This window comes from Anguilla rostrata, chromosome 6, assembly GCF_018555375.3.
Source record: "Anguilla rostrata isolate EN2019 chromosome 6, ASM1855537v3, whole genome shotgun sequence".
Lineage (NCBI taxonomy): Eukaryota > Metazoa > Chordata > Actinopteri > Anguilliformes > Anguillidae > Anguilla > Anguilla rostrata.
The window spans coordinates 23541769-23554810 of NC_057938.1; the positions used below are offsets into that span (position 1 = coordinate 23541769).

Consider the following 13042-nt stretch of genomic DNA (forward strand, 5'->3'; position numbering starts at 1 on the left):
TTTGGCAGGCAGGGAGGCTGGGAGATCTCCAGCAGGTAGATCACACTGTGCTGGAACTCGGGGAGAGGCAGTTTATATTCATCCTGATCCAGAGATACGGAGGAGACGCACATCATTATGCATGATTAAAATCTGAGCCGGAACTTTAATGTTTGTTAAAGACGACAAGAAGTTATTTTCTGAGACCTCTATTTGGCCTTGTGTGTGGGATGAAGTGAAACTGCAAAATGATTATCTGGTACATCGTAACAATAATGATAACAGGAGAGTTCTGAGATTATGGGGAAGCATCACTTAAAATAAAACACTTATGAATCTTAAGAATCAAATTTGCATGTAGCATGACTACAGCGAATTCAGGCAGGATCATTCTAATAGATTTTGTTGGTCAAATTAGAGCCAGTTAAAATTAATCAGAAGGTGATTGTTGTTTGAGTGGAGGTTTTGGAAAACAAAACATTGTAAAAAGTGAAATTAAAATGTTTTCTCCTGGGTAAATGGTAAATGGACTGCATTTATATAGCGCTTTTATCCGAAGCGCTTTACAATTGATACCTCTCATTCACCAGAGCATTTAGGGGTTAGGTGTCTTGCTCAGGGACACTTCGACACACCCAGGGTGGGGCTCAAACCGGCAACCCTCCGACTGCCAGACAACCGCTCTTACCTCCTGAGCTATGTCGCACCTCCTGGGAAAAGCCTTAAATGGCTGAATATGCTGAATGAAGCACAAGCAGCAGGACCTTATGTATATGATGAGCTTATATGACTGAAGGTGGTTGTATGGTATGCCGTGGTAATTGGGTTGTCATGTTGTACCATAGCGCGGACCCACACAGTTCTGAAGGTTAGGGTGTGCCAAGGTCACCAAGCTGTCCTGTGTGAGGTAAGCTCACCTCCGTCTCCTCCATCACAGCGCCTGGCCAACTCAAAGGCCCACACGTCCAGGTTCATCAGCGCCAACCTCCCCTGCAACAAGTTCAAGAACCGCCTGGTGAACATCATGCCGTATGAGACCACGCGCGTGTGCCTGCAGCCCATCCGGGGACTGGAGGGCTCGGACTACATCAACGGCAGCTTCATCGACGGTTACAGGTGAGCCGGGGAGAGTTCTGCTGGTCTAGTGCTGTAAAGACCCCTGCAGCCACCATAGGCTCTAATGCAGGTTCACGTTGTGTTATTTCCCTACCCAATTACTCACTGCAGATTTGCCTTTTGTTATTACCTTAGCTAATTACTCCTTGCAGATTCATGTTGTGTTATTATCCAAGCTAATTACTAATTGCAGATTCGTGTTGTGTTATTTCCCAAGCTCATAGTTGTGACACATAGAGACAAATACTTAACTTTTTGCCATGAAAGTGCCTATGTCACTGTCAACGCTGGAGACACAAATTTAAAAATTAGCGGCTGAACTCATTTTTATCCTTAATCCCTGGGCAGGTTAAATCTAAAATATTACTACCCAGTATTACTCTGTACCAAGCAGTTGGATAGCTAGATTAATGTGTTTTTAGTCAATTAGTGTGCGAAAATTTTACTAACACTTGGTCAGTTAATGGAGTGAGTCTGTAAAGAGATTGAAAAATGATCATTTTTGTGGAAGAATGAAATTTCATTAGGTGAAATGAAAGCATTAGCATTGCCTATGCTATACGCTAGTTTCCTACACTTTATTAGTTTAGCTTTAGCTCATCCTTAAAAATTGATGAGGTGCCATGAACTAATGAGTACTGTCCTAAAATTCTAATTCATGATTGGTCAGTGGTCTCAGTAACCAGTATGATGCCTATGTCATAAGCTTTTCTACTTCTCACGCACAACTCGGCTTCTGTGCTACTAGCTTAGCGACTCCAAACAGAGATTTGACATACTGAATTATGAATTTGCCCTGACTCATCACATAACCTGGTTTTACTCTAAGCATTATTGTTGAACCCTGGTTTTACAGTTTTGTTATTATCCTTCCTAATTTATAATCGAAGATTCATGGTTTGTTATTACCCTGAGTAAAACCATGTTGTGTTACTATTCAAACTAATTATTCATTACTGATTGTGTTAATAAACTAGTTAAATAATGCCATCTGTTACTACCATAGCTCTGTTGCCACCATGCCTCTGTGTTTATCTCCAGTGTGATCGGAGGTTCCCAGTGTGGTCTGTCTTAAAGTGCGGTGTGTGATCCTGTCCCTTAAGTGCTGGTCCTGAATTATTTTCATCCTTTTCTTTTCATAGTGGTTGATGTTTATTATGTTTGAGTGAACTGATCTTGGATCAGCTGTTCATGAGCTTGTGTGTGTGTGTGCGTGTGTGTGTGTCGCCCCAGGCAGCAGAAGGCTTACATCGCCACACAGGGTCCACTGGCGGAGACCACGGAGGACTTCTGGAGGATGCTCTGGGAAAACAACTCCACTATTGTGGTGATGCTGACCAAGCTGAGGGAGATGGGCAGAGTGAGTGTCTTGTTTCTGTCCTTGCTCTGCAGATGTTGTTCAATTTTCCTTCTGTTCTGTTGTAACTCTGTTACAGTTGTAATTTACTACTGTGCATTCTCAGCTGCCTGACCTCATTTTTTTTTCTGACAGGGCAGTATAAAATGTTATGTGCAGTGACCTTGGGCTTTATTCAGGCGCTGTATGGACATTTTATGTTGTACTGTAGGTTTATTTTTAGCAACCATATATCGGGCATTCATTTTGTCTCAAAATTAACATTGCAGTGGTACCGTATGTGTGCCTGTAAGTTTAGCAAAATTTCTGGTTTTATAGCAGAGGCTAGCATATGCATGCTCACAGGTGAAAACCCTGGAGATATATTTTAGTGGATCTGACTAATGTGCTTGGTGTGCGCGTGCATGTGTGTTTCTCACTGTGTGTGTGTCTGTGTCCACAGGAAAAGTGCCATCAGTACTGGCCAGCTGAACGGTCTGCCCGGTACCAGTACTTTGTGGTGGACCCTATGGCAGAGTACAACATGCCCCAGTACATCCTGAGAGAGTTCAAGGTTACAGATGCCAGGGTGAGTGTTACCTCCCCAGCCTCAGAATCGTGGCCTTCACACGTGTGAGCACATTTCTTTGAGTGCGTTACACGCCCGGGGTCAGCAGCTAGCGTCCTACTCATTTTCTCTGTGTTTGGTTCCTCCGAATCCTTAATTACGCAATTAAAGGAAATACTAAATTGCGCGAATGCAAATACCGTGCTGAAGTGAACCAGTATTTTACTCTCTGGAAAATCTGCTGGGTGCATTACGCCAGCGGTGCGGCTCAGCGGCTTGCTCATTCAGCGCCGGGCGCAATTAAAGAGAGCGAGGGGAGTGGTCCGGTGCGCAGGTCTCACACGGTGTAATTGCTGGTTTGCGTGATGCAACCCCCGGTTCATTCCTTGTTTGTTTACCCGGAGGTTTTGCGCCGGGCCCTTTGGGGAGGGTTCATGAAAGGGCAGCGAAACAGCGAGCGGTCAGTCAAAAAACCGCTGTCTGTGGCCTTGGCAACGGCGTTTCCTTGGGAATGCCAAACGTTTTATCGTCCTCCAGCAACAGCAGGCTGGGAGCTTCGCGTCGGAGCCAACAGAGCGCTATGAAAAGGAAACGGCGAGGCAACCTAGATAAAATAGTTCGCTCGGGGTTCGCCGGTTTATCGCATTTTACTGCACACTACCTCCCAACGCTCCTCCCCACATCGACCTCTAGGACGGAGGGGATTGGTCAGCGCGTGCTTCTGTGCAGTGGAAGTGGCAGGCAACCTAAGAAAGGTGAAGCACTCAGAGCAATAATCTTAGCGAGGCCTAATGATGATTAAGTGGTGAGAAGCGGCTGCTTTTTGTGAGCAGCTAGCGTTTCATTTGTAGCTCTCCCGGAGAATGAGAATGGATGAGCCTTTTAATCAGAGGCGACCTGAATAAGCTGTGCGAGCGGAGAGTGGGAGGATGGCTGGGGGCTGAGGGGTGTGCCGGCGCGCGGCTGAATAACAGGAACTCCGTACTCGAGCGCTGCTCCTTTCATTCCGAGAAAAGGTTAGTCACTCAGCGCCGGGTTGAGCAGTTCAGTTCGGTTAATTTCGGTTACGCGGATCAACATGTGGTCGTGATCTCATTTCCTTTCGCTCCCTTTCCCCTTTTCTTACCTTCTTGATTTTTGTTTCACTTTTAATTACTTGTCGGGTGGCGGGGGCGGGGGGGGGGGGGGAGGCTCTTCAGCGACACACGTGATGAAAAGATCAATGGCACGCCGTTGTCTGGGAGGAAGAATAAAGGCCACGCGGCCGTGCGGTGCCTGATGGGAAACTGACGGCGGCGCCTGATTACTCGCGTGTGACTGCAGGCTCTGACACGGGAAGGCCACTTGGGCATTCCTGCCAGTTTGATGCTGAGAGCGCTAGAGGCTAAAAGCGGGCTGGGCTGGGCCTCGTTCGGAGCACGTTGGCGGCGGCAGCCTGTTATGCGTTTTCCCCAGCCGATCGCTCTCCTGTTGTTTGCCCAGCGTGTCGCACCGTGCTGGCTTCCCCTTCCAGTCATCCATCTTAGATCGTGTGCTCAACCGATCGGCCAGATTACTCTGTTTAATCCCTGAATGAAGATGCTCGTCACGCCACATGCATTATTAAGATGCGCCTTAACCGTGATGTTATTCCAAAGAATAGCAACCAACAGAGATTTGATTGGAGCGATACATGAGAGAAGAAGTGGGGGGAATTGGTGTCCTGGTTTTCGACAAGATGAGAAATTTGATGGTGCTATTTACTTGCGGCGAATGTGTAGGCCTGATGGAAAGTTTTGAGGCCACCTGTGACTGCCCAGCATTCACTTAATGTGTATAACATATTTTCTTAAATTTGGAATATTGGGAAGGACCATTTGAAGATATACTTGAAATTATAGTTTGAAAATCTACCCCCAGGGAAAGCATTTAGTTTCACGGTAAATGGGTCTAACCTGACAGACTTATAAATGATATGTACATCCAACTAAAACGATTTAGTCTCTCATAGGACCACACCGATTGTGTTTTTTTCTCACCGAGTCATTTTTCATGAAGTCCTTTAATGGAAGGTGTTTAATCTCTGACAATGAAAGCCACAAAAGCAGAAACAGCTGCTGCAACTTCAGAAATTTGGGGCAGGCTTATTCATTTGGGGCAAGCGCCCTCTTACCTGCGGGACTTTTTTCGCTTCCTCTCTCTCACTCAGGATGGTCAGTCCAGGACGGTGAGACAGTTCCAGTTCACGGATTGGCCGGAGCAGGGCGTGCCCAAATCCGGTGAGGGCTTCATTGACTTCATCGGGCAGGTGCACAAAACGAAGGAACAGTTTGGCCAGGACGGACCCATCTCTGTGCACTGCAGGTGAGTCAGAGCACAAGCCATACATCCTCAGTCCATGAGTGCACTCTTTCTTACTAACCCCACAAGACCGAGGCAAAGATACATTGCTTCACATTACAGAGGATTACAGTTGCATTGTACCCGTGAAGAATTTCATTATTGCTGCTCAGGCAACTGTCATAGTGCACGTATGACAACGTTCAGAGTTTCAACTTAGTTTTAATCTGTTACAACCATATATCAAAGGATTTCCTCACCTTGGAAAGGATCACTTGTTGGCTATGTATTCTCCATACATGTTATACATGTTTGAACTACCAGCTAGCTTAGGTTGTTAGCAGGTTAAAATATGTTACCAGTCTAAACGCTTACCAATATATAGTGTCTGTGAGAGAGGCAGGAGACTTGTGTGAAATGCAGGGTGGGGGACAAAGCTATAACCGAACAAGGGGTCAGATGAGCTGTGCCGTGGAATGTGCTAGAGCAGCAATGTTGCATGGTCCAGGAGTCTCACGTGGGCTCCCATGTCTTGTGTTCCAGTGCGGGCGTGGGGAGGACCGGGGTGTTCATCACTCTCAGCATCGTACTGGAGAGGATGCGCTACGAGGGGGTGGTCGACATCTTCCAGACCGTCAAGATGCTGCGAACACAGAGGCCGGCCATGGTGCAGACTGAGGTGAGAGACTCACTAGCGCTAACTGTCCTGAGCCAAGCTCTGCACAGGACTGTGTCCTCATGGTCAGAGTACCGTTACACAATTGGTTTATTTGCATAGTGCTGTAGATTATGATAAGTCTTCAAGTGGGATGCTTTTCTCTGGCCATGACTCATTCACAAATGTGTTTCTATGCAGCGCCAGCTGTCACTTACGAAACTGTTAATGAATGCTACACATCACTATGCCATTATTATAAAACACTGCAGTTAAAAATTCTTAGCTGTGGAAAAGGTAGTCTGTGAAGTTTAAGTATTGACTGTGTCCACTTTGTGTTTTTTTTTTTTTGGACAGGATGAATACCAGTTTTGTTACCAGGCAGCTCTGGAATACCTAGGAAGCTTTGACCACTATGCAACATAAATATAAGCATCTCATCACTGATTCCATTATCCCCCAGTCTTCTGAGCCATGGGAACCTGCTTGAATTTTTTGATGACAACAACCTAAACCGAATGAAAACTTGAACTCAATTAGTAAAAAAAAAAAAAACACAACATCAATCAAGAACACATTCTGTCTGGACTCACAGCACACTGATTGGATTGTGGGAAGGTATTACAGTGGAAACAGAGAATATACATGCCTTCTCAGGACCTGTCTCGTAAAGGAACCAAAAAGTGGCTCAAGCTGTAAGGAGGAAACTATTAAGTGTTGGACTGCTAACCTGACCTCAAGTCAAGTGTCCAGATGCAGAAGATATACAGTGTTTTGTGAACATCTGCTGAAAAAAATATAAAGAAAGAAAACGTGATATTTAAAAACAACGGAAAAACAAGCAAGGCTGTCTTAAAGGACTAAAATACAAAATGGTTGTGGGAAGCTGGAAATGAAATATAGAGGTAGTGTTTCTTTACTAGATCAGAGGATTTTTCCAAGTTTTGTGGCATACTGAAGCTATCTGGGTTGTGTGCCCTTCAATGTAGCCACTGTGGGCACACAGTTCTGGTCACAAAGGCTGACAGAAGAGTCCACAATCCTTTTCAGAAGTGAGCCGCTGTCACCTTAGCAAATCCAAACCTTGTGACACTACAAAGGGCCTCTGCATCACTGGGGGAGCAGTCCCATTTCACAGAGCCAAGAGGTGTGCTTTGGGCCAGTGGAGAAAAAAAAAACTTTTGTCTTAAACAAGGAAGAGAAGTGTCGAAGCCTGATTCATTTACTCAAAACTCCATGCCAATTGTGTCACTCCAGTTTCGCTTTTATGGATGAGTTCTGAACTTTAAGGCCGCTCGTTTACAGGAACCAGAGAGAAAAGCACAGCTGTTGGCTTGTTGAAAACAAACCCAAAATCCAACTTGCAACTTGAGTCATGACACTTTCTCATTCCTTAGCAACATTAGCCAACAACTGAGTTGTTGGCAGTGGTTTGTGTAGATGTGGCATCATTCCATGGTTGACAAAGCTTGAGAGATCATAATCATGTTTTTTATGATGCTGTTTTTAGTATGATTTACCTTTTGTGCCACTGGTATGTGATCTGGTGTGTAGTGGAGTATCAGGGTGACTGCAAGACTGTAGTAGCGAAGAGGACAATAGGACATTGGAATGGTGTGGACTGGGAGCAAGCTCTAAATCCCGGTCTTCACAAATATGCCCATGATAGCCAGCACCCTTTGCAAACGTGTTACCGTGATAGTCATTATGATGAATATTATCATTTACTTTCATTTTAATTGTGTCTATACCAAACATGCTGCTTTATAGTTTACTGTAATGCAGCACTGCACTGGTACGTGACCATGGGGAAATGTGACGGTCTGCACTTAGACTGTATGAACCATGTATGAACACTGTCCAGGTCGTCAGTGATTAACAGAGGCGTCTTTGCGTGGGTTGAGAGTTTGAGCTGAGCGGCTCCTTCGCATCTTGGCCCTGCCAACCTAGACCTCTCCATTTTAAAATTTCAGAGACTGTTGGCATAATAGGTGTTCTAACACCTGCTCTATCTGTACTTTTGGAAGAAAAAAAAAGCTTGAAAGGACCACAACGATCATGTTTGACTGCTCTCTGTCCTGATGGGAGCTTCTCTGTGGTCGGGCAGCGCAAGGTCCTCCACCCATAAATGGATCCATGATCTGAAAGCACAAGGTTGTTCACCCATGGATGGATTGATAGATTCTCAGCACAAGGTCCTCCACCCACAGATGGATCCCACAATAGGCAGCACAAGGCCCACCGCCCATAGAAATATCTATGATCTGGAAGCACAGCATCACCCACAAACAGATCTACGGTTTGGCAGCACAAGGTCGTTAACCCACGGAAATATCTATGATCTGGTCGTACAACATTGTCCTACAAACAGTTCTATGATTCGGCAGCACAAGGTCTTTCACCCACAGACAGATCTACGATCTATAAGCACAGCATTACCCACAAACAGATCCATGATTTGGCAGCACAAGGTCTTTCACCCACAGGCAAATCTACAATCTGGAAGCACAGCATTCACAAACAGATCCACAATTCGGCAGCACAAGGTCTTTCAACCACAGACAGATCTACAATCTAGAAGCACAGCATCACCCACAAACAAATCTACGATTTGGCAGCACAAAGTCTTTCACCCACAGAAAGATCCACAATCTGGAAGCACAACATTCACAAATAGATCCACAATTCGGCAGCACAAGGCCTTTCGCCCACAGACAGATCCACGATTTGGAAGCGCATCACCACCCACAAACAGATCCACAATACGGCAGCACAAGACCTTTCACCCCCTTTTTTAATGGTCAGTTCTGGCACAAATACACGCAGTGATCCCCGGGACCTATTGCGAAAACTGACATGAAAAGACAAAACAACACGAGGAACCCATCCAATTACCTCTTTCAGCTGGACGGTCATGGCATTGCGTTCATTTGTTCTGTCTGCTGAAACCGCCTACAGTGGGGCTGATCCTCCCAGTTGGGAAAGTGGACATGCGTGACTTGCAGTGGTGACCGTGAATTCACGAAGACTGCCGACCTACAAAAGAACATTCTTCCAGGCATCAGAACGAATGTGTGTGTACACTTTCTGATGTCTGCTTTACTCATAAACTGAATACCTAACCCCCAAAAAAGTTTCCCTGGGGGGGTCAGTGCTTTTGTGTGATGAACAGATATTAATAGGTATGTACACTAACAGTCATAAATGGAGCTGTGATTAGTCTCTTTCTTATTTCCAAAAAAGCCTTATTGTTATTGTTAACATGAAACATTAAAGTTGTCTTATTTTTGTTGTTGTTTAACCTTGCTCAGCTGACGTTTTTTTTACAGAAATATTGTTTGCATTTTGTACATCAGCACGATAAATGCTTATTTGTTCATATTATTTTAAAAGCCATTCTATTTTTCCAGTGTAGAGGTTAGTGTAATGTGTGTTTGTGTATGTATATATATACATATATTTGTATAAATATATATGCTCCTACATACAACATATATTTAAAGTCGGAATATAGATCTATATCATCCAGAATGTTACTATATATTTGGCTTATATTTTTATGTTTTGTACCACTCATAAACTTTGAACTGATCATGTACAAAATATTTCTTCTTTTTTTTTTTAGCTATTTCTTTTCATAACCTTGGGAAATATCGTGCGTTTCTTTGGAAACGATGAAGGGAGGTGTCTGGCCAAGTGCCATTGCAACCCTTTTTAATTCCTACCACTAGGTAGAACTGCCGATTGTGAAGGGAGAGTTGTAATAATTATTGTTAATATTATTATTGATAGTAGTGATAGTGTTGGTACACCTGTCATTTTTAAAGTTCTAGATTAACTGATCTACTAAACATTGAATTTCATTAATAATTAGAGTATTATCAATGATGTATTTGATAGACTAATTCTACTGTACAAGGTGAATATTCATAGTGCAGTGTTTTTTTTTTTCTTTTTTCTTTTTTTAGCCCTACTTTGAAGTTTGTTTTTATATTTAATTTCATTTCTACTTTTTTATTATTTGTCTGTACTAACATAAACCATTTGTTTTATAACAATGACCCTGGATAGAATGTGTATAAATAAACAAATACTGTTTTTTTTAATCTCTTGGACTTGACAGTTTGTTTTGAAATACGAAATATAACTATCAGCTGCTATCTGTGAACCTGCTGGTGTTCTTCAGAAGCCTCTCACCTTAAGCTAAATTGGTTTTATAATTTTTTTTCATTTCTTTTCTGAACCAACTGGTTCCCTTGCTGTGCTTACCCCCGACATAATGTGCTACATTGTGATGGAAGCTGAAGAAAGCCCCAGGTGGTGAATGGTAAAACAGGCCACGCTGAGGGCCTCGTCACAGATTGCGCCGGACATAACCACAGTGATTTCACCGGTAAATGTCTTCTCTTCGTCAGTACACCTTAGAGATGAAGGTGTGGGGAGCTGGTTCTCCCACTGCCCAGGCCAGGTTCAGGCTAGATCATTTCAGATCTTTATTCTGCCCCCACCCCCACCCCACCCTGAAGTCTGAAAGGCAATTCCACGTGAATTAGAAGGGCTATGTGCAGAGTGCCTGAGAAGCCACGGTGTACCACAGTCCACTGCGGCTGGCAGCATTGCCTGGATTAAATGTTTGCTCAGTTAAAGTGCTGCAGGATTTGTTTAGCCTGGAATACAAAGGGTTGCATTGTATGCCTCTGTTCTCATCACTGCCTATGATAAACTGTGTTTGTGTTGTATGGCATTGTTAGAATATTTTTATAGTGTATCAGACCCCCTTTATACTTTCAAGGATGCAGAATCGATTCAAAATTGATTTAATTTCAAGCAGACAAGAACCATGCTAGACAATGAAAAAAGTACAGTGCCAGATATACAAAAACAGAAACGAATGTCTCTGCATTGCTAGAGGTTCTTTGAGTGGTTAGGTGTGCTGGAATTTTGACATTCTGAGAACATAATTTTTATTTTTAACTGACATTAAAATTTAAGAGATTCCCTCAGAATTCAAGACCATGTTCCGTTAGTTCAAAATCTTGTGAAGTTTCCCAAGAGTAACAATGGAAGGTCCAAAATAAAATGAAAAATTAAAAGAATCAGCCAATGACAGGTGTGCACATGAAAATGTTTTTCTTTGTATGTGGGCCAAGTGCTATCGCCTTCAAATTGTTACTTCTAACAAACAGTAATTGGTTGAAAAACACCATGTAATTAGATATGTTGACTTTGTATTAAAGAAAAGGTTGTCTGAACATGTGTCTGTCCATTTCTGTTTATCGAGTTTGGTGAAGTATGAGTGTATGGTTCACACATGGTCACACAATATAGAAGCCTATTGTTTCCGTAGGCTTCTTTTTCCCCTCAACATCCTTTATATAACTCCTGAGATTTAGCGGTCTGGACTGAACTTTGTGTTATGCCCTTGCATGGTGTGAAATAATTTTTGCAGAATTAAACAAATGCACTCCTGAGACCTCCTGTGCCACCATTTGCTCGTTTACTTTTGCTGCAGTGAACTGTTTGGGGAAAAGCTAGAAACAGGGAAATTCACTTATATAGTCTTCTTGTACGCAAAGGTAGAATCATGATAATGATTAAAATGGTTGATGTAAAATTCAAACTAACACATGTCTGGGTGTACAAAATTTTCCAAAAATATCTTCTGGGATGCTTTTTTTTCTTAGTCATTATTTGGTTATCTGCCACACCCAATGCAACCCATGAAGGGCCTGATAACAAGCTCATAAATGGAACCAGGACTGATAGAGCAGGGAGAGATCTACAGTATGCAGTGTTGTGAGTAGCATAGTAAAGGAGTGAGAAAATCTCCAAAGAAAGCAAAATATCATGCAGGGGTTGCTGTCAGAAACCACATAGCTGATCTTCGTCAGGCCAACTGTAGCTATTCTGAAATTTACAAGACACTAAAGGCAGAGCAAATCCCTATTTCTCTGTCCGCTATTGAGAGAATAGGTCAACGCTTTGAAACAACAGGTAATATTGTCAGAAAGAAAGGTTCTGGAAGTCCCAGAGCCTCATCATGCAGGGATGACCACCTGCTGAAATTTACAGTCCTCAAAGACAGGAAAAAAAGCCTAAAAAAACAGCAGAATTCAAGACCTCAGAAAACAAGACTCTTTTGCGAAGAACAATAACCAGTAGGTTATCTAATGCAGGTTTTGTGTCTAGAAGATGTGTTAAAAAGCCATTGCTGTCTCAGAAAAACATCAAAGACAGAATGAAGTTTTTGGCAGAATATGGAAAGTTTGATTCAGAGTGGTTCAGCAGAGTTGTGTGGAGTGATGAATCACGATTTAAGTTGCATGGTGATGCTCCAGAGAGGTGTCTTCGAAGATCTGGTGAGAAATACAACAGTGAATGCATCTCTACCACAGTTAAGCATGGAGGAAGAAGTGTCATGGTGTGGGGAGCCTTTTCAGCTGCTGGTACTGGTGAGCTGCTTTGCTGTGAAAAGTCAATTAATGCGTTGGAATATAGGAGAATATTGCAGAAAGGCTTGCTTCCCACAATTGAAAAGTTGTTTTCTGAAGAGGAACGATCAGATTTTTTTTTTCAACAAGACAATGCTTCTGCCCACACTGCAAAGACCACCAAAAGGTGACTTGAGAACAAGTCCATCAGGCTCATATTTTGGCCTGGTCAGAGTCCAGATTTGAACCCTATAGAGAATATTTGGTTTCAAATTAAACACACACTAAACGGGAAACATTTTTCAACTACTCATCAACTGTTTGAAGCCATCAACATTGAATGGAACCACATTGACTCTTCTTTCTGTTTGCCCACAAGGTTTAAACATTTAAAGAAATCAAAGGCAAAACCTATCCCATACTAAGTTACTTTATCTATTTGTTTAATTCTTGCTAATTTCCTGACCAATGGTTTGTTGTTAAGACCAATTAAATTAATATTTTGCCATTTTTGGCTTGGACCATTTTTTTTGCCCAGGAGTATTCTGCACATACAGTGAGAATCATAATGTTTGGGACACACATTTTTTTCAGCTCTGTACGCCCCAATTTTAGATTAGTATTTTAAAAAAATGAAC

General features: G+C 42.9%; 1 protein-coding gene across 19 annotated transcripts in view; it reads left to right on the plus strand.

The window, feature by feature from the left end:
- Nucleotides 1-11225, plus strand: part of LOC135256858 (receptor-type tyrosine-protein phosphatase S-like) — a 191851-nt gene extending 180626 nt beyond the window's left edge. For all 19 annotated transcript variants that reach the window (XM_064339080.1, XM_064339079.1, XM_064339082.1 and 16 more), the window contains 6 exons: nucleotides 917-1095; nucleotides 2329-2455; nucleotides 2895-3020; nucleotides 5188-5342; nucleotides 5862-5997; nucleotides 6331-11225. In XM_064339080.1, coding sequence (XP_064195150.1) covers nucleotides 917-1095; nucleotides 2329-2455; nucleotides 2895-3020; nucleotides 5188-5342; nucleotides 5862-5997; nucleotides 6331-6399 — 792 coding nt within the window. In that variant the 3' untranslated portion in view covers nucleotides 6400-11225. The remainder of the gene's footprint in view (nucleotides 1-916; nucleotides 1096-2328; nucleotides 2456-2894; nucleotides 3021-5187; nucleotides 5343-5861; nucleotides 5998-6330) is intronic.
- The last annotated feature ends 1817 nt before the right edge of the window (nucleotides 11226-13042 follow it).